The 22,354-nt window shown below is 31.9% G+C and overlaps 1 protein-coding gene across 4 annotated transcripts in view; it reads left to right on the top strand.

Annotated features, from left to right (window-relative positions):
• The window catches only part of LYST (lysosomal trafficking regulator), a 190,755-nt gene that overhangs the window by 150,905 nt on the left and 17,496 nt on the right, over positions 1-22,354 (top strand). For 3 of the 4 annotated variants that reach the window (XM_074262462.1, XM_074262463.1, XM_074262461.1), the window contains 8 exons: positions 1,289-1,355; positions 1,944-2,100; positions 11,827-11,967; positions 13,910-14,127; positions 15,707-15,937; positions 17,455-17,644; positions 18,674-18,810; positions 20,537-20,635. In XM_074262462.1, the coding sequence (XP_074118563.1) occupies positions 1,289-1,355; positions 1,944-2,100; positions 11,827-11,967; positions 13,910-14,127; positions 15,707-15,937; positions 17,455-17,644; positions 18,674-18,810; positions 20,537-20,635 (1,240 nt within the window). Of the gene's footprint in view, positions 1-1,288; positions 1,356-1,943; positions 2,101-11,826; positions 11,968-13,909; positions 14,128-15,706; positions 15,938-17,454; positions 17,645-18,673; positions 18,811-20,536; positions 20,636-22,354 lie in introns of those variants that run through there. The other variant, XR_012481323.1, reaches the window with a different exon arrangement.

Here is a 22,354-nt window from a genome sequence, read left to right as displayed (position 1 = left end):
GACATGTTAAGGTGGTTATAGAAGTGTTATTGTACTAAACAAATAAACAAGTATTTACTGAGTCCTTAGCCTATGCTAGAATATCTAGCATATAAAACAGGTCAAGACATTACCCTAGACTAAACGGAACTAATAAATAGTTAGGCATATACAATATATGCATTCAAAAATAGTGAACAAAATGGTGTATACTGATTTTTCAAAGTATTAAATCATATTAAATATAACTAGAAAATAAATCCACATATAATCAAGTGTAAATTATATGAAATAAAAATAAAAGCAAAATAAATTATAAAAGTGTAGATTGAAATAATTGTGGAAGTCTTCATTGCTAAGGGGAATTCTGGAAAAGTCAGAAGGAAACTTTACTAGAAGAGAACATTAGGGATTTTGACCAAGAGTTGTCAGTAGGCATCAGAATGTGTGGGCCACTCATAAGACCAGTATCAGTGATTACTTTGGCATATCAAGTAGGAAAATTGTATATTCATATGTTCTTGATTTTTCTTGTTTTTATAAATTTTTTTTAAAAATGTTGAAATTTTTTCAATTTTAAACTTAAAATACAAAAACAGAAAAAATTGTCATGCACAGAGCAGACCATAAGAGAGGATTTAATATAGAACAATATATTTCCATATCAAAAAAACCAGATATTATATATTGTTTTCAAAGTTGTATTTTCAAAGCTTCCCAGCTTCGGTTCCTTGTTGGTTTTTTTTTTTTTGTTTGTTTGGTTTTTTTTTTTGGTTCTCTTTTCTGTGCTTTTTAACTTTATTTCCTTCCTCCCTCCCTATAAAGAAGCCTGAATATAAATATATATTTATATATATTCATATGTATGTATATGCATATATGCATACATGTACATATTTATCTATAAACACACACACATGCACTCATGCCTATATATATATATATATATATATAAGACTACATGTTTGTGAACATTCTCAGACAGTCTTAGGAGGATAATTGCTTTAACCCATGTTTATTTCTGCTTCCCTGAGGTGACGATCATTTCTATTGTTTTTTGTAAAGGAAATTTATAGAGCCAAAAGTTTTCAGACCTACTCCATCTTCCCAGATTTTCTAAAATAATTTTATTTTGAGAAAATTAATTGAAATTCGCCTTAAATTAGTTCTACCTCTGTGAGTTTTTAATACTGTGTCTAAATAATAGACAAGACAAATTTTTCTTCTGGAGTAGTTATGGAGAGTGGAAAGCTGATGAATAATTTAAAAATATTCAAAACTATTTTCTCTATTATTCTTTTTATTATAGAAATTTGGCCAAACCTATAGCTGTACAATATAAAGAAAAAGAAGATCGTTATGTGGACACCTACAAGGTGAGACTTTGATGTGAAATTACATTAAAATTTTTAAATTTCTTTATTCTCTAATCCAAGTATGTTGCATAAAGCATTTTATGTACACATGTTTTTCTTCTAATTTCATCAAGCTTTTATAAATATACTATATTGAATCCTAATGTTTCAATTATCAGAAAATACACAGTGAAGAAGATAGAATTATTCTGATATCAAGTAAATCTTGTTGAACAGTTATTAGACCCAAATGAGTTACTATAATCTCTGAAATTCACTGTAAAAATTAGAGAGAAACAAATAACAAACTGCCTTCTGAGGAGTAGGAAGAGCAGGGAATGCAGAGCAGGTAAAATTTGAGGGAGAAGAAAAGCCAGAGAAAAGCAGTGTATGTAGACACTACTTATAAATGGGAACCTGGGATGTCTTAGATTGTGTGAAGGGTAATCACTGGGTGCTTGAGGTGGATTTTCTGAGACGACTTTGAAAAGTGAGGTGTAAGGGTCTCATTATACACACGTGCACATGCATGCGCACGCACATACATACACACACTTTTTTTGCCTGCACTCATGCCACACTTTCTGACTTCTTTTCTTTCAATCTTAGTATTTGGAAGAGGAATATCGCAAAGGGGCTCGAGAAGATGACCCCATGCCTCCTGTGCAACCTTATCACTATGGGTCACATTATTCAAACAGTGGGACTGTGCTTCACTTCCTGGTTAGAATGCCTCCTTTTACAAAAATGTTTTTAGCCTATCAAGGTAATTTTTTTGGTTACTATTTTAAAAAGGTACATAGGTTGCAGTAGTACTATTAACACAAAAGATATTAATATTTTTACTGACCACCTTCAACATTATGGTGCATCTCTAAAACCAATATAAAATAATGCCTTTCTTGATTTTATGACATTTTATAATCTTCTGTATTATAATTCCTTCATGTTTCCAGAGTGAAGAACTCTAATCTCTTTATTCTTTCAGAATACTTGTCTTATTACTATAGCTGTTCTATTTCTGAAAATTGTCACACATAGCCTCTTTCACATGTTGTGTAATTTTTATCTACATCTTATGAATCTGTCAGAGGATCAACACAGAGCCCTGGATGCCATCCTTAGATCCTTTAAACATTCCATAAGTCACATTATAGAAGGCAATAGTTCATCTCACAATCATAACATTTCAGTTTTGGAAGGAACTTCAGCAGCAATATGTATATATTTAATATTTAAGGATAAATATAGTTTCATGCTGGTTGTTCAACTTCTAGTTCATTCTTCTTGTTTCCTCAATAAGCTTAGTGCCTGGCTCATAATCTTTCTCTCTTCCCCAACTCCTGCTCTTATACTAGGGCACATATATTGATATCCTCAGCACATACACTGATTTTTCCTCAATTACTCATTTCCTATGACATAGTCCATCATTATGCCTCAGCTACAGACAAAGATTTGATATAGCCATTACTCACAAAAGTTGTTCTTCCATGTTTATGATCTTTGAATCATAACTGAATATTGTCATTCCATCTCTCCCTGTTTTTTGCAACCTCTAACCTTTTACTTCATCCTTACTCTGTCCACCAATCGCTTCTTCTTATTAACCTGTAGAGAATCTCTACACTCACTTCTCTTGAATCCTTTGTTCTGTTAACACTTTTGCTGATCTTGCTTTTCCAAGGGTCAGCCTTAGAGTTCTCCTACCATCTGCTGCCTTTGCTCCTTCTTATTTCCTGCTGAATGAAAGTGGAGATAAACATTAAACTGAGCTGATTGGGTCCATTACAAACTTAATCTCAACTGGAACTTCACTATATTGAAGTAATCCTTTTATACTTCCCTAGTTTACTTATTTCCCCACTCGCTACAATGGTTTTTCTAAAGTTCACCTTCCTCAAATCTCTCCCCTACCTTTCATCTGAGAAACATGTCTAATGATTAATTCACTAATTTTTTTTTTTTGCTATTTGTTAAAAATTCCCTTATTTCCCTTCTTATACCATTCATATGCTTTCTGCCACTATTCCTATCTCACACAAAGAGGTATACCAAGGCAAGGTCTTGCCAAGGCATACCCTCTCTACAAGAACAGATCATCCCATTCTGTCTTCTCCAGACTGTTGCCATGTCTGTCATCCCTAACTCTCACTAATTTTCAGTCTCTCATTGCTTTCCTACTGCCTATAAACATGCCCTTGTCTCCCCTTTATCCTTAAAAAAATTGTCACTTAATCCCTTTATCTCTACTAGCTTTCATTCTAAATAATTCCTTCCTCTTGTGATTAAAATACTTGAAGTGGATATCTTCAATTAGTGCTTTTATTTCCTTTCTTCTCACTCTGTTCTTTATGTTCCAGCCTCCTCCTCACCATTCAGCTGAAATTACCTTCTCTAAAGTTACCAACGATCTCTTAACCCCCAAGTCTAATTACCTTTTCCTACTTAACATCCTCCTTGACCTATGTGCGTCTATAAACATATTCAACCACCCTCTTTTTCCTTAATCTCTTTTTTTCTAGATTTAAAAAAACAGCTTTTTATTTTTCAAAATCCATGCAAAGATAATTTTCAGCATTTACCCTTGCAAAATCTTGTGTTCCAAATTTTTCTCCCTCCTTCCCCTATCTTTCTCCCCTGGACAGCAAGTAACCCAATATAGGTTAAACATGTGCAACATGCTATACAAAGAAAAGTCAAATCAAAAGGGGAAAAATGAAGGGAAAAAAAAGCCAATAACAAAGTGAAAATGCTATACTGTAAATTCACATTCAGTCTCCATAGTCTCTCTCTGGATGCAGATGGCTCTTTCCATCACAAGTCTATTGAAATAGCTTTGTATCATTTCATTGTTGAAAAAGAGCCAAATCTATCACAGTTGATCATCATGTAATCTTGCTACTGTGTACAATGTTCTCTTGGTTTTACTCACTTTACTTAGTATCAGTTCATGAAAGTCCCTCCAGGCCTTTGTGAAATCATCTTGCTCTATCATTTTTTATAGAACAATAATATGTCATTACATTCACATATCACAACTTACTCAGCCATTCCCCAACTGATAGGCATCTTTTCATTTTCCAATTCCTTGCCACAACAAAAAGGGCTGCTACAAACAATTTTAAATATATAGTTTCTTTTCCCTTTTTTGAGGGGAATCTCCTTGGGATAGAGACCCAGTAGGTCTCTGACAGTAGAGACACTGACAGATCAAAAAGTATGCACAGTTTCATAGTCCTTTGAATATAGTTCCAAAATGCTCTTCAGAATGGTTGGATCAGTTCACAGCTCCACCAACAATTTATTACTGCCCCAGTTTTCCCACCTTCCCTCCAACATTTGTTATTATCTTTTCCTGTCATCTTAGCCAATACCTTAGGAGAGGTATAAAATGATACTTCATAGTTATTTTAATTTGCATTTCTCTAATCAATAATGATTTAGAGCATTTTTTCATTTGACAAGAAGTGGCTTTAATTTCTTTGTCTGAAAATTGTCTGTTTATATCTTTTGATTATTAGTTAGGGAGTCTCTAGATTTTCATGACACTCTTCTCTTCTGATTTTAAATCCTACTTGTCTGACTCTTAAGAGTCTCCCTTACTGCATCTTTATCATACAACTAACTGTGATTATTCCAATGCTCTCTCCCAGTCCTTTTTCTCCTTTTCTTTTACTTAATAATTTTTTTACTTGATAATTTTTATTCGATAATTTTACTTGATAATTTCATCACTTTCCATGGATTCAGTTATCACCTATGTGCTAATGATTCTCAGATGTGCTTTAGGTAGCTTAAACTAAACTTGTCAAAAACTGAACTCATTTTATTTGCCCCTGAAAATTCCTATTCACTGCTGAGGGCACTCTCATCCTTTCATCCTTTCAATTTTACAGGTTTCTAATCTAGGTGTTTTCTTCAATTCTTTACTCATTACTCATATACAGTAAGTTCTCAAGCCAATTCTACCTTTATAACATCTCTCCTTTGTGCCTACTTTTCTTTTCTGACATTGCCACCATCTTGTTATGTACACCCTCATCTCCTCATACCCTGATTAATCAAGGATTGCCCACTGGCTAGTTCCCATGCCTTAAGTCTCTCCTCAGTTCAGTAGCAAAGGCCACTCAGCAGTCAAATGGATATTCCTAAAGTGCAGGTCTGATCATGTTATCCCTATTTAATTTATTCCAGTGGCTCCCTGTTACCTTCAGGATCAAGCATAAAAAATCCTCTTTGACTTTTTAAATCCTTCATAACCTGGCCCTTTCCTACCTCTCTGTCTCCTCCAAGCTCTGCAATCCAGTGACACTATTCTCCTTGCTATTGCTTATATAGACTTTTTTACCCTTCCTCAAACCTTTAGCCTCCCATCTTTCATCTGAGAAACTTATCTTATAATTAATTCACTGAAAAGTGTCATGCTAGTTGCTGAACCGATTACTCTTTTATTTAGGTCTAATAATCACTACTGGATTTTGTCTTACTAGATTTTTCTCCAATATTATAGCTTTTCAAAAATATTTTTAAATCCTAACTCTTATCATCTAGATTATCAGCTATCCCATCCAAATCTGTCATCTGCAAAATTGAGAAGCAAATATGTATACATTTAACAAATCATTGATTAAAAATGTTACATAGCACAGAATTAACCTCAGAGCCCAGGAACATTTTACTGAAGAGCTTTTATCATGACACCATCAAGGAATGACCATTCTTTGAAGCCACTCACTTAATTTAAAATCCAGTTAACTGTACTTTTGTTTTATTCATATCTCTCCATAATTTCCATAGGACTAGTATAAGCATTAGTATCAAATACTTGCTAAAATAAAAGGTAAATTCCCATCTGCAACATTCCCCTGGTTTATCAATTTTGCATCTTTGTGAAAAACAGAAAATAAGGTTAGTCTGATTTAACCTGCTATTGATGAAGCCATGTAGTCTCTTTGTAATCATTGCTACCTTTTCTGGATGATTACTAGCTATTCCTTCAATAATAGTTTCAAATTTTATCATTCTTTACTTGTAGTTTTCAAATTCTGTTCTTAACTTTTTCAAAAATTGGAAAATTTGTCTTTCTTCAATCATGTGGTACCTTTCCCATTCTCCATAGTTTTTCAGATGTCAGTGACAATATAAGCAATTAGTCACAGCTATCATATTTCCACATATGTAAATATATGTACTTCAGACAGGTGGTAACCTCATTGAAGTAAATAAGTCTTATCTTACAATACTTTTGGTATGAACTATTTGTTGTGCTATGTCCAACAGAAAATTGATTTTGTATGTTAGAGAAAACAGAAGAAAATTAAAAATTGAGCATCTCTGCCTGTTCTTGGTCATCTGTTATCATCATTAGTAGTCCTACTCCTTTTTTGATCCTCTTCAAAAATACAAAAATAAAAATAAAAGGAAGAACAAAAAATAGGTTTTTGTTATCCTTGGCTTTCTTCACTTAGCCTCAATGAATTCTGAACTTAAAATTATTACTATGCTTCTTCTTTGTTTCCTTTATTCTGCTTATATATATATATATGGTACTCATCCCCTCTTAGCTATCTTGTTTCTTTCTGAGTAAGCTAAACTATGATCTATAGATAATAGGGTATATCTTATTCACAAAATCTCACTATGCCATCACATTTCCTTTTTAGATCTTACATTTCCTGGACCGTATAATCAGTGGCATAAGATGTTGGTCTGTATCTAGTTTCAACCAGACTGCTTTCCATTTTCCCAGATATTTTTGTCAGATAGTTAGTTCTTGTCCTAATAGCTAAGAACTTTGAGTTTATCACATATTAGGCCATTATGCTCATTTTTAAAATATTATGTATCTCATCTAGTCTTCTGGTCAATCTATTTCTTACCCATTCCCAAACTCTTTTGATGAATACAGCTTTGTAGTATAGTTTGAGAGCTAATACTACCTTAAGTCTCCCTTCTTTTTTTTTTTTTTTCATTCTTTCACTTAATATTCTTGACCCTTTATTCCTCCAGATTAATTCTGAAAAGTTTTTCTAGCTCTATGAAATAATCATTTGATATTATGATTGGTATGGCACTGAATAAGTTAGCATAGGTAGAACTGTAATTTTTATTATATTGGTTCAGGCTTAAACATAAATAATTAACATTTCTCCACCTATTTAGAACTGTTGATGTAAAGAGCATTTGTAGTTGTGGTTCATAGAATTCTTGTGTATATTTTCACAGGTAGACTCCCAAATATTTTATGTTTTCTGTAAATTTTGTTGATAATGTACTAAAATACTGATAAATATATATTATTATATTTTATAGCCTGCAAATTTGCTGATGTTTAACTCTCTAGTTTTTTTAAGAAATATCATGTTTTTAAAATGGTAGTTCCTGTTTCCTCTTTGTCTTTGATTATTCTTTGAATTTCTTAGTCATGTCTTTTTTTTTTTTTTTAATTTTTTTTATTATATATATATATATATATATATTTTATAATATTATCCCTTGTATTCATTTTTCCAAATTACCCCCCCTCCCTTATTCCCTCCCCCCGACGACAGGCAATACCATACATTTTACATGTGTTACAATATAGTCTAAGTACAATACATGTGTGTGAATATCATTTTCTTGTTGCACAATAAACATTAGAATCCGAAGGTACATGCAACCTGGGCAGACAGATATTAGTGCTAACAATTTACATTCCCCTCCCAGTGTTTCTTCTCTGGGTGTATCTACCTCTGTCCATCATTGATCAACTGGAAGTGAGTTGGATCTTCTTTATGTTGAAGATAGTCATGTCTTTTTATTGTAGCTAGCATTTCTAACACTATATTCAATAGTAATAGTGATAATGAATACTTTTACTTTACCTCTGATATTAATGGAAAAATGTTTAGTTTTATCCCCGTTACAGAAAATGCTGGCTTTTGAGTTTTAAATAGATATTATTAATCAAGTTAAGGAATCCTCCATCTATTCCTATTCTAGTGGTTTTAGCAGACATTGATATTGTGTCTTGTCAAAAATTTTTCCACATCTATTGATATAATAATATAGTTTCATTGTTGTACTTGCTAATGAGGTTATGTTTATTATTTCCCTAAAATTGAACTAGCCTTCATTCCAAGTGTAAATGAAGCTTTGTCATAATATATAATATATTATTTGTAATATGTTGCTGTAGTCTCATTGGTAAATTATTTTATTGAGAATTTTTACATCAACATTCATTAGGAAATATTGACCTAAGTCCTTTATTTTTAGTTCTATTAATCTGGGCATGTTAAGTAAATAATAATAATTTTTGTTAAGTTTGTCAAGTTTGTTGCCATATAATTGGGGAAAAATAGCTTCTCATCATTTCACTTATTTCTTCATTGTTTGTGAATTCATATTTTTTTCATTTTTGTCACTGGTAATTTTGCCCTGATAATTTGAGGTCAAATAAAAAATATTACAAGCAGCAAGAAAGATTCTTTTAAAAAAAAATCAAATTAGCTAATAATTGATTCCTCTCCCCCTCCCCATACAAAATAATTTCTAGTTTTATTTAAATTTAGTGGTTTTTTTATTTCTTCTTTGATTTTTAATATTTCTATGTTGGTATTTGATTGGAGACTTGTAATTTTTGTTTTGGCAGTTTTTTTTTTATTTGTTTATCCCATTGATTAATTTATTTAATTCTTTTATTGATTTAAGTGTTTAGAGTTATAAAATTTTCCCTAACTTCCACTTTGGCTGCATCTCATAGAAGATATATTTTTCCCAGTACATTCCTCTCTCACCATATAATTTATTTCTTTTAGATATTATCCCTTCATATTCAACTCACACCTGTAACCTGTGCCTTTATTCTCCTAACTACCCTAATAATGAGAAAGTTTTTATGAGTTACAAGTATCCTTCTACTATGTAGAAGTGTAAATAAATAATCCTATTGAGTCCCTTATGATTTTCCTTTCTTGATTATTTCCTTATGCTACTCTTGAGACCTGTATTTGAAAATCAGATTTTTCTCTTCAGCTCTGGTATTCTCATTACAAATGCTTGAAAGTCCTCTGTTTCATTGAATGTTGACAGTTTTTATACTCAGTTTTGCTGGGTAGGCATTTGGTTGTAATCCTAGCTCCAGAATATTTGATGAATGATTTTTTTTTAATTTTTAAAAGATATTATCTCTTTATATTCATAGGAATGTAAACAGATTAACCTTATTAAGTTCCTTGTATAATTTCCTTTTCCTGATTATCCCCTTATGCTTCTCCTGAGACCTATATTTGAAAGTAAGATTTTCTATTCAGCTCTGGTCTTTTTATCATTAATATTTGAAAGTCTTCCATTTCCTTGAATGTCCATCTTGTCCCTTTAAGGATTATACTCAGTTTTGCTGGGTAGATTGTAATCCTAGCCTTCCAATCCTTTAATGTGGAAGCTGCTAAATCTTGTTCACTATACTTGAATTGTTTAAAAAAAAAAAAAAAAAAAAAAAAAAAAAAAAAAACAATTTTTGCAATTGGATATTTTCAGTATGTTCTCCTTGACCTGGAAGTTCCAGAATTTGATTATTAATATTTTTGGGAGTTTTCATCTTGAGATCTCTTTTAGAAGGTGATCGGTTAGTTCTTTTAATTTCTACTTTATTTTCTGGTTCTGGACTATCAAGACAGTGTTCCTTGATAATTTCTTGAAAAATGATGTCTGGCTCCCTTTTTTTAAATCATGGCTTTGAGGTAAACCAATAATTTTTAAATGGTCTCTCCTGGATCTATTTTCCAGGTCAGTTGTTTTTTATAGTAAGATGTTTCATATTATTTTCTATGTTTTCATTCTTTTGGTTTTTTTTTTTTTCTTGATTTCTCATAATGTCATTTGCTCAAATTTAATTTTTAAGGAATTTTTTTCCCCAATGAATTTTTGTGTTTCATTTTCTATTTGGCCAGTTTTGCTTTTTAAAGCATTCTCTCCTCATTAGCATTTTATACTTCCTTTTGCATTTTTCTTCCCAATTTTTCCTCTGTCTCCCTAAAAATTCCTTTTCCATGACCTAAGACCAATTTTTAATTTTCTTGGAAGCTTTGGATATAGAAGCTTCAACTTTATCTCCTTCTGAGTGAGTTTTTTGATCTTCTTTGTCACCATAGTAACCTTATATGGCTAGAATATTTTTTTGTCGTTTGCTCATTTTCCTAGCCTATTCAGTACTTCCAAGGTAGTATGATCCAAGGAGAAGTGTGTTTGCTATTCCCTTGGCCTATACCCTGTTCTATGAGTGATCACAAATATACTTTTCTGGCTTGGATCTGTGAGAAGACTCCAGATCTACTCTGTAAGTTCTAGCATGATAGTGTTCTTCTTCACCTGGGATTGTGAGCCAGGATTGTCCCAAATCTAAGTATGGACAAAGCAATCCTGTCTCAATGCTAGTAAAGACACCTTCTTTGGACCAGCTGTTCAGTCCTCTCATCCTATGGGTTGATCCTTTTAGAAATATCTCATGGGTTCCCAAGGCCTGCTCCTAGTTTGTTGGGGCCAGGGCTGTACTAGTGGGCTTGCACCAGATCAACATTGCTCTCCTACCCTGGCTTTTCTGCTGACCCCGCAAATTGTCCTTGACTGGAAAATTAATTCCACTCCATTTTTGTGAGTTCTGATGATCTAAAGTTTGTGTAGAGTTATTATTCAAAGGCATGTGGAGGGGTTCGGGAGAGAGCTCAGGTGAGCTCCTGCCTTTTACTTGTCATCTTGGCTCCACCTCTGCAGCATTTCATAGGATGTATTTTAAATAAAATTTGTTTGACCTTATAAAGAACAATAAATAGAGCCTTAGTGAGTCAAATTAATATATTTAGGAATCTAATAGGTTGTAGAATTTTTTTCCATATAAAGTAACATCATTGCTTCTTTGAGATGTTGCCCATAATTATTATATTGACTAAAATTATGATAGATTTCTTTTTCCTAAGGAAGGATTGTTAAACTGAGAGCAAACTAAAATTCTTGGTTTTCATTTGTAACCAGGATGAACCAAATGTGTGACTGTATAAAATTTGGGAGTTTAAATTATAAGCAATTATCTGAAGCCAAAAATATTGGATTTTCAAAAAGAATTCATACAACAATAGCCAGTCAAGTTCATTGCTCCAAAATAAAAATAAAAGACGAGGGATTTGACTTAACTACGGTTGTGTTTTTTTTTTTAATTTTCAATTCAGTTTTTCATTATGTAAGTAGCAAAATAGAGGTTAAAAACTAACTCATGTAGGGCTCCCAAAGTTGCATTTATCTGCAAACATTATTATATTTTCAAAGATAGGAAATGTTTAATGGTGAGAAATTAATCCTTTTTTTTTTTTTTTTAGAACTGTCAACTAAGCTAGAAGAATATATTTTTCTTTAACAATTTGAAGTAATAAAACTACATATGTTAGAAATGGTCTACAAGTGAAAACAGTACTTTGTAATTATAACTAAATTTCTTTGATTTCCTTTGTAGATCAAAGTTTTGATATACCAGACAGGACCTTTCATTCTACAAATACAACTTGGCGTCTCTCATCTTTTGAGTCCATGACTGATGTAAAAGAACTAATCCCAGAGTTTTTCTACTTACCAGAGTTCCTGGTTAACCGAGAAGGTAAAGTATTAAGTAATTTCAAATTGGCATTTTTGTGAGAGTATTCCCTGGTTGGGTGTTGGTAAATTATAGTTAGCTATAGAAATGGGAAAGATATTTAAAAGGAAAAGATAATGTAGAGTTATACTTGTTCACCAAGGAGTTAAAATATAGAAGAAAATAGAGTATAACCAATGCAGAGTTACTGACCTGGAAAAGACCTGAGAATTAATGGGATGGAAGTCATGGTGAAGATAAATAATAGATTTAGAGATTGTATGCAGAGTAGGAGATTGAATAATATGATTTTATGATAAAATAAACTAGTTTTGGAATTCTTGAACATGGCAGTGGAGCACTTATGATAATAACAAGATGAAGGATGATTAATACATTAATTATATATCAAGTTAAATAAGGATATAACTATCTCCATGGATAGTAGAGGGGGAGTGAAAGAGTAGGTCATGCAAAAGCAGGAGCTGAGAAGTTAAGATAGCTGAGGGAATATTAAGTAAATATATTGGAGTCCCCTAGTATAGGAACAGAGAACATTGTGAGTCAGGCAATGAAATCTTTGAGAAAAGAAAAAGACTGTTTAGGACTTGGTAGCTGATAGCCATGAGGATATGAATTAGTAATGAATTTTTATTGAATGATTCTTAGAGGAAGAGAAGTTACAAAGCAATGGTAATAATGAGAGTGTATGGAAGTGTCCCTGGGAGGAACAAATAATATTAAGTCCTTCACTGTGGCTGTTGATTTGAGGAATGGAAAGAGTTATAAATAAAAATGCATCTAGTACAGGAAAGGGTGTCCAAGAACAATGCAATGTTATCCAGAGAGGTCCAGGTCTTAGGAAATGTCAAAAGGTGGAAGAAGTGAGAAAGAAACAAGTTGAAGATGGAAGGAAATTTATTGATTCTGGAACAGGCATTTCGGAGAGCTTGGAGGTTACAGATCTGGAGTGGGACATTTGGGAGTAAGCTTAAGGGAGAGGGGAATAAGAGACTGAACCATTGTTGTAGGAAACTAAGTTTGTGCACAACCAGCTTGTGATTTGGAAAGACTAGAATGAGATGAGTATAAGTGAATGAGTCGTTCTGTTGAGGAATAACCTCAGAGAAAGCATCATTGGCTAAAGAGATATCTATTGAGAAAGGCATACAAATAGACTGCTGAAAGCCCTCTTTAAGGTCCATCCTTAGGGAAGTGGTATCATGTCCTGGGAGGCCCATCTTACAGCATTTAGGAGCACAAAGAGGTACACATGTGCCCCAGAGCCTAGGATAGAGACAGAAGATGATAGAATGAGTTAGGCAAACTAAAGAGAATCCTGAAGGTGGTAGTTTGGGTCTGGTCCCTGCTATAGCAGCAGGAGCACTGATGAAGGCCCAAAAGGCAAAGTTAAAAGGCAAGTTACACATTTTTTTTAACCTTTAAAATTAGAAGTTTTGTGAGTTATTTTAGACAGACTTTTAATGTTCCTTTGAAACTACAATTCTTAAAAATATATCCAATATTTAGGATGTTTTAAATAATAACATTAATAAACTCTGAGATACCTAACAGTTGAAAGAGGAGTCAGTATACATTTCACAAATGAGTATCTATCCCATTACTTTCTATGTTTGAAAATCTAACTGGTGAAATTGTTACACTTATCTCTTTATATTTGTTCTCCAGTGTGATTGCAAAGTAGTAAAAAGACAAGGCTACAAAGTCTCTCAATAAATTATGATGCCATTTGTTCATATAACATTATATAAGGTAGTTGGGTGACCAGTAGTGATATTTAATATTTCTTATTCACAAATAACTTATTTGGTTTAGCCTTTTTGGGGGGAGTAACAGAAAAAATCGGAGTAGATGTTCAGATTCTTGACATGGAGGATATGGATTTGATAGTACATGCTTTCCTATAAATGGATGTCATTAGTATAAAATAAACTTTCTCTTTTAGGTTTTGATTTTGGTGTCCGCCAGAATGGTGAACGAGTTAATCATGTCAATCTTCCCCCATGGGCTCGTAATGATCCTCGTCTTTTTATCCTCATACATCGACAGGCTCTGGAGTCTGACCATGTGTCCCAGAACATTTGTCAGTGGATTGATTTAGTGTTTGGGTTTAAGCAAAAGGGCAAGTCTTCTGTTCAAGCCATCAATGTATTTCATCCAGCAGTAAGTGTCATTTGTTTCTATTACACAAAAGCTAACTTTTTTGTTAATTTTAGTTATTGGGTGTGCTCCTTTTAAATATTTAAGTTAGCCCCAAAAGAGAAAAATTAAGAAAAACATTTGTGGTTCACTTAGATTTTTTACCAAACATTTTTTCAGGTTTTGTATATTCAAATGTTTGAGACAAAGAATATATAAACCTGAAAAAATGTAAACAACACTCGTTTTCTTGTGTATATCTCTAGGTAAATCATTTTATATAAATACATTTCCCAAAATAATAGAAACAAATTTGACTTGGTTTTTATAGCAACCCTGCCTAAAATGTGAATAAACACGAAGACATTTATAATGTTAAACTTTTTTTAGTATTAAAAAGCCAACATTAACAGAGAGAATAAGATTTGTTTGTTTGTTTTTTTATTGGTCTTCATTATTATTTTAGTGATAAAGAAAATTGACTTTAAAATGTAATTTTTTTAATGACACATTTAAGAATTCTCACATTACCATCCAAAACAGATCAGAACTTTATTAAAGCATAATCTCTCCATTCAGTTCTCTGTAACCTTAGAAATTTTTCATGTAGTAATTCAACTGAAAATTTAATGTTATTTTGAAGTATAACTTACAACTAATTCCAATTTCAATGAGCATTTTCCCTGTTAGATTAGACTAAAAAAATCAGTTGTCTGAAAGAGCCATATGAAATGCTTTTCTTGGTAGAATGTATCTGTTCAGTGGTATGTATCATACTGCACTAATTTATCAAATGCTTAATATGGTATATCAAAACAAAGAGAATTTTGCTCAGATGATACTTAATTTCAGAACATGGTAAGCCAAGTAAACACAAAAAAAGATAGGAGTTAGATATAAATTTTTCTGACTGACAATTATAAAGTTAGGTGTTTGAAGGTTATTTAATTTTTGAAACTGCTTTAAAATTTTGTTTAGAAACCAAAGAAAAATATATAAGACTTTACATATGTAAATAAATTATATATTTATTAAATACTGCATTAGATTTTGCTACCAGGGTAACATACTTAAATGAAATTGACATGTACTTAATATATTTGTCCTGCTTTATCTTTAAACATATACATATGAAGATAATAGATTATAATACCAATAAATAAAATTTAATATAACTTTACATTAAAGAACTCACATTTGTCATTAAAATTCTTCCATTGAATGCCAGTTCACACCTCCATTAGTTATCCACATGCATGTCATTTAATTGCATTATAATATCTTTATCTGTATACTGCATTTAAAGAAAATAATGAAATGTTTTCCAGATTTTTAATAATGGTACATGGAAAGACCTTTTCTTCAAATCTCTAGTTATGCATTAAGAAGTATTTTAATACCAACATTACATATAACATTCCTTAAACAGGATTATTCTTTCTGATTTTGTTTAGGTAAGTGGTGATTAATAAAATGATTAAAAGAACTTCAGTTTTGGATCATGAATAGTTCAGGATTAACTATCACCTAAAGAATACTTTAATGGATACTTAATGTGAATATTTTCCTATTTTGTTTTATGAACTACTTGTCTCTTCTTTAGACATATTTTGGAATGGATGTATCAGCTGTTGAGGATCCAGTTCAAAGAAGAGCACTAGAAACCATGATAAAAACCTATGGTCAGACCCCTCGACAATTATTCCACACAGCACATGCAAGCAGGCCTGGATCCAAACTTAGCATTGAAGGAGAACTTCCTGCTGCTGTGGGATTGTTTGTACAGCTTGCTTTCAGGGAAACCCGAGAACCTGTCAAAGAAGTTATCTATCCAGTATGGTTTTTTAAAATGTTTTGATCTCTATTCCATTTTGCATGTAGTGAGTTAGTATTTAATAGCTACCATTTATCTTTACATATTATATATATATATATATATATATATATATATATATATATATATATGTTATCAAATACTTCTGCTATTTTAGACTATATTATTGCATCAAACTAAATATTTCACAAAGAATTGGGGCAAAATTCTACGGGAAAAAATGTAAATGGTAAGGAATAATTATATTTCAGCCCCTTAAATTTTCCTAAATTTAATATCATCAGTTTTAAGAATCCCTTTAGTATTTTATAGAAGTAAGTATATAATAGTTTACATAAAGAACTTGGTTGCAAAAGTTCTGTATCTTAACCACATATGTGTTTCCTGAAAAAAAATTTCAATGATCTTAAGACACTAGAATGACATTTAGACTTCTACAACTGAGCCCCAAGTAACCTAAAAGAATAGGTATTAATCCATCCAAATTCAAGGGAGTTTTTAATAGGATCTAGTTCAATCATCTTATTTCTAATTCACTTTGAAAATAATATGGATGAGTTTCATTGAAAATTGCCATGGAAGTTCTTTTGGACGTAGCTGAAAAATTGCTTGTTAGTTTATCAGTTTTTAAGTAGATGTACATAATTTCTTTCCTGAAGATCTGGAAATACTATAGATAAATATTTAAACTTTAAATATTAAGAGACACAAGTGGAATCATAAAAGAGAGATAAATTAGAAATAAAACTGAAGATAAAGAGAACAGAAAGGTAGGCACAGGGCAAGCCACCAATCTTGGTCCCTAACAACATTTCTCAGGGAGTAAAGGAACTTTCTCTTTTATATTCAATTATCTCTGTTCACATGTATTTCTGTACCTTCCTTCATGCTATTCCTTCTGCCTAGAAAGTCCTCCCCCTTCTTCTAGATCTTATTCTTAGCTATTCAATTTTATGTTTAAATTTTATGTTCTTCATGAAGCCTTTCCTAACAACTTCAGCACGCATTGAAAACTCTTTCCTGACTCCTGCTGCACTTAATGTTGGTACTACACACCTTAACAATATATTAGATCCATTTTTTTGGATCTAATATATTGTTAAGGTGTGTAGTACCAACATTAAGTGCACATTAGTTCATTGTATACCATTTTACAGTATAATCATTTCAGTTGAGTATCCCCCAACAGAGTTATTACAGATGTATTTTGTCTTTGTATTACCCATGGTGCCTAGCACAATGATAGGCATAAAGATATTGATTAATAAAGCCTAAAACTTTTCACATTCACTAGCCCAAAACCAGTAAAAAAAATTACCAATCAAAAGTTTTAGAATGCCAGATTTATTTTATTATGTATTACATGCGAGACAATGCTAGGTACAATGCAAAGAAATGTAACAGTCCCTTCTCTCAGTAATATATCTAATTGTATTATATTACAGTTTAGATTTTAATCTGAGGATAAATTATCTATTTTTTATATTCTTTCATTTCTCTTTTTTTATGTTTTCTAGAGTCCTTTATCATGGATAAAAGGTTTAAAATGGGGTGAATATGTTGGTTCCCCAAGTGCTCCTGTACCTGTTGTCTGCTTCAGCCAGCCACATGGAGAGAGATTTGGTTCTCTTCAGGCTCTGCCCACCAAAGCTATCTGTGGTTTGTCCCAAAAATTCTGCCTTCTGATGATATACAGCAAAGAGCAAGGTAAAAACAATCTGGAAAGTTGTTCTTCACATAATTATTCAAGAGATCTAAATTCTTCAAGCATAAATATACTTTTACTCCATTCATCTAAGTCTTTGGTAAACTGTTTAACTTTATAGTTATTTAATGTTGAGTAGGAATTAGAACAAAGTGTCAATTGTCATTTGTAAAATGAGGAAATTATATAAAAAAAGAATAGTTATATTTATTAGAATGAAGATAATTGTCATTTTAATGGAAAAAGGTTTTTTTTTAACCTTCTTTACCCCTGTAATAGTACACACAACATATCTATCTTGAGATTATTTATCGTTTGATTTATCTTGAGATTAAGTCAAAGAGGAGGGATTAATTTATGAAAAAATAGATACTGGGTAATTTTTAAGCATTTTTTCCACTTTGTATTCAAATATCTTACCCTAAAAACAATTTAACCTGCTAAAAAACATAACTTTTGAATCCCTTAATTATAAGGGGATAATCATAGAGTAATATAATTTTTATGAAAAGGAAATATACCTGCTTTAGAAAAAATATAGTTCTTATTTGCTGAAATTGAAAACGGAATATTTATTGTGTATATGTGTGTGTGTGTGTGCACGCGCACGCGTGTGTGTGTATACACATTTATATGATATATATTTATGTCATAATAATCAGCATTTGGAATTATGCTCAGCAATATATTATGTATGTTTATTTAATATGCTGTTACATGCTTCCCTAATTTAGCATTCAAAGAAGTTTTAGAATTAGCTCTGAACACGATGAAATTTGCACCAAGAAAATCCAATGTTTCTAAATCTTTTTCCCTAAAAATATATAAAATGATTAAAAAAAAAACAAACTTCCTAGTTCTGAATTTTTTTCCTCTCTAAATATTACAGAATTTGGAGTGACACAACATAAATACTTTAATCTGCTTCGTTTTCTTAAGTGTGTCATTATTGTGCTGAAGTATTTAATCTGCTTATGTCTTCCAAATCAAATATATAATGACAATTTGATATGTGTATTATCCTTGTTTAGGTGTGAGAAGCATGAACAGTACTGACATTCAGTGGTCTGCCATTTTGAGCTGGGGATATGCAGATAACATTTTAAGACTGAAAAGCAAACAGAGTGAGCCTCCAGTGAACTTCATACAGAGCTCTCAACAGCACCAAGTAAAAACTGTTTAATGAAAAAATTTTAATTTTTTTTCATGTAATGCTTTTAAAATTATTCATTAAGAGCAGTAGTCAATTAATTTAATTGAATTCTAAAAACTGATGATACACCTTAACATTGGTGATATCATTTCCTGTCTCCATTCTTTCTGTATCCTTTAAATTTTTATTTTTACCAATTTTTCATGAATTATTATCATAATTGTCATTCTTTTATTCAGTGTCAGTAGTGGTTCTTAAGCAATCAATTATTCTCTTTTGAATGAATGCTTATGATGGTGATAAACATTATTTGTTAATAATTATAATTTCAGTATTTAATGCTTTTCTTTTCTCAAATGACTTATATTCATCTCTGCGTTAATGTCCACATATAAATAAACGATAAATCTTAGTTTCTTTGGTGATACTTTCCATGGCAACTTCCTATCACATTTTCCCAAATTCTAGGATATGCAAAATATAGTACTTCCCAATCTTTTCATGAGTATTAAATTTTTCCCTACTCATTTTAACACTTTAAAAAAAATAAAGTTTTAAAAAATCTTTGTTAATATATCTTAAATTAGTCCCCTGAAATTCTGTCTGAGTTTACTATCTTTATTTCTGTTATTTTGGTTACCTAGAAAAACTAATGTTTAATTTCCAGTGTTCTTCTCTTCAAGCAAGAGTACAATTAAAAAACAACTTTATTTCCTTTAGAATTTACATCGCCATTCTAAAGATAAATCTGATGATAGCATGTTGTCAGCTCATTAATGTACTCTGAGACTTTAAGATAGTTAATGTACCTACTACTGCTGGTTTCACTATTCACTCTTCTCAAGGACTTAGGGACCTCAAAACAACTTTTTTTTTTTATTTCCATAGTTAAAACAAGGGATTTTAGCATTTCTTTTTAAAAACTATTCTTATAATTTACTTTCCCCTGTGGTACCACTTATTAATTCTTTGGAACTATTGTTTATAAGATATTGAGGTGTTCTTTGTCAAAAAGAATGCATTTTTAACACATTTTTCCATCATCACAATTTTATGGAAATGTTATTAAATGTTTATATATATACACACATATATATGTATATATATATATATATATAAACATATATATATATATATATATATGTATATAAAATCCAAGATAAAATTCATCCAGTTTCACTGGTACAACTAAGTGCCTACAAGGTTTAGAAAAATTTATGTATGTATTCAAAAAGGTAGTCTAATTTCAATCAATAAGCACTTTTTAAAGTACTTACTATGTTCCAGGAACAATGTTAAATGTTGAAAGTTCAGAGAAAGACAAAACTAGTGTCTAATCTCAGGGAGCTCACAATCTAATGGGAGAATTAACACCCAAACAACTTTCATTCAGGATATATATACAAGATAAATGGGAAGTAATCTCAGAGGAAATGCATTAAGGGGGGAAAGGAAACGATGGAGAGGTTGCCCAGAAAAGGCCTTTTATCAAAAATGAAATCTACAAGCCTTTGCCCAATTTGCACCAAACTTGTTTTCCAATTTAAAATGGTTTGCCTTCTATCATATAGAATATATATATATATACTATTGAAATTAGTAAAGTGATATTCATTATCAATACTTCACAAGAAGTTTTGAAAGGCATACATGAGTAAAATCACATAGTTGTAAGAAAAAAATAATTTAATTACAGGAAATTATGTTTATAAAATCATTCTTTTATTTATTACTTTTTAAGGTAACTAGTTGTGCTTGGGTACCAGACAGTTGCCAACTATTTACTGGGAGCAAATGTGGTGTCATCACAGTGTATATGAACAGATTCACAAGCTGTACGGTATGTATCTTTGTTTTATCAGGAATAAAATGAGAAGTATTTTGTTCAATGTGGCTTATTTAGCATATAACACTTAAAGGAGAGGATAAGTATTTAATGATGAAAAATTTTTGAATCTAGCTCCTTTAAAATGAGGAAAACAGCTCTTTAGATTTAGTTTGTAAAACTATTACTACATTTACAAAGCATAAAATGCTCCTTTTAGGAGAGAAAAATCTTCTGAATTGTCTTATTTTATGTCTTCATTGAATGAAGGAATGATTGGATAAATGAATGAAAACCATTTTTTAAGCATTTGCTTTCTGCTTAGCAGTATGCTGAGTGTAAGGATACAAATACAAAAGTAAGATAGTGCTCGGCCTAGAGAAGCTTACATTCTATTGGAAAAGACACCATATGAAGCTGAAGAGTTGTCAGGACCATTGGCTTGCTCTTTGCAGACACTGTGGTAGTGATGATTTAGTTATGGATTTCAAGGTAAGAGGCAAAGTGGAGGGAAGTGTGTGCTCAACAAAAGGGCGTAAAAGAGTCAGGAAGAAGCTGAGCCAAGGAGGGAAAAACCCAGTGGCTTAGATTCTTTGGGGCATTGTCTCTAATGATTCATTTAGAGAGTAGAGTTGTAACAGGGCAGAAAAGATGTAGGTGAAGATCCCTTTCTCTCCTACTCTCATACATATACATGTATACATTCTTTCTCTCTCTCTCTCTCTCTCTCTCTCTCTATCTCTGTCTCTGTCTCTCTCTCTCTCTATCTCTGTCTCTCTCTGTCTCTTTCTCTCTCCTTCCTTCCTCCCACTACCCTTAGATCCTAATTGACTTTTAAATATAGTTCAATTCAACAAGTGTTAAATCCTTATCCCATGCTGTGTGCTTGCAGTGTTTGTGCATCTGTGTCTGTGTGTGCATGTGTGTATTTCACAAAAGTGAAGCAGTTTCTACTTTCATAGAATATCTGCTTTTTTTGAGCAATAGGAAGGGAGTATACTACTAGGCAATTTGAGGAAAAAGATGGAATAGCACTAACACCTGAGGATATCAGGAAAATCATGTCAGGGGAAGAAGTGTATGAGCTAAAGATTAAAGAAAAATGAGGATTAAGAAAAGTAAAGATGGGAATGTCAGATATGGTGTTACTTAAGAGCAAGAGCCACAACACCAGTATGACTGGAGTGTAAAGTAAATAAAGGTGAGTAATATGAAATAAAAGTGGAAGAAAGGTAGGGCGGAATGTAGATAGAGGCCTTTTAATGCCAATTTAAGAAAGGCATATTTTATACTGGAAACAATAGGGAAGAACTGAGGGTTGTTTCAGGCTGGAAGTGTCACAATCAGACCTGTGCTTTGGGAAGATTGTTTTGACATCTCTGTGGACGATTGAATTGGAGGAGGGGAAAGATCAAAGGCAAGGAGATCCTTGGTGATGTGAGGAGAGAGGACAGCAGAGAATCTAGGCTGTCTTTGAGGTTACTTCCTCCCTAATTATGTTCTCTTCTCTTCCTTACTTCCCTATTACTGGCAAGGGCATCAACATCTTCCTGGTCATCCAGTCTCTCAACATGGATGTCATCCTTGACCTTACTTCTATCTCTCATTTAATAGTTTTACAGCCAAGTCCTAATAGTTTTACTTTCATAACCATCTCTCAAATCTGCTCCATAATACCCAATCATCCTATTTTTCTTAGGACAAAGATGTTTGGCCACGAATAACAAAAAAATA

The sequence above is a fragment of the Sminthopsis crassicaudata genome, chromosome 4 (assembly GCF_048593235.1).
Source record: "Sminthopsis crassicaudata isolate SCR6 chromosome 4, ASM4859323v1, whole genome shotgun sequence".
In the NCBI taxonomy this organism is placed as follows: domain Eukaryota; kingdom Metazoa; phylum Chordata; class Mammalia; order Dasyuromorphia; family Dasyuridae; genus Sminthopsis; species Sminthopsis crassicaudata.
This window is presented reverse-complemented; position numbering and strand designations above follow the sequence as displayed.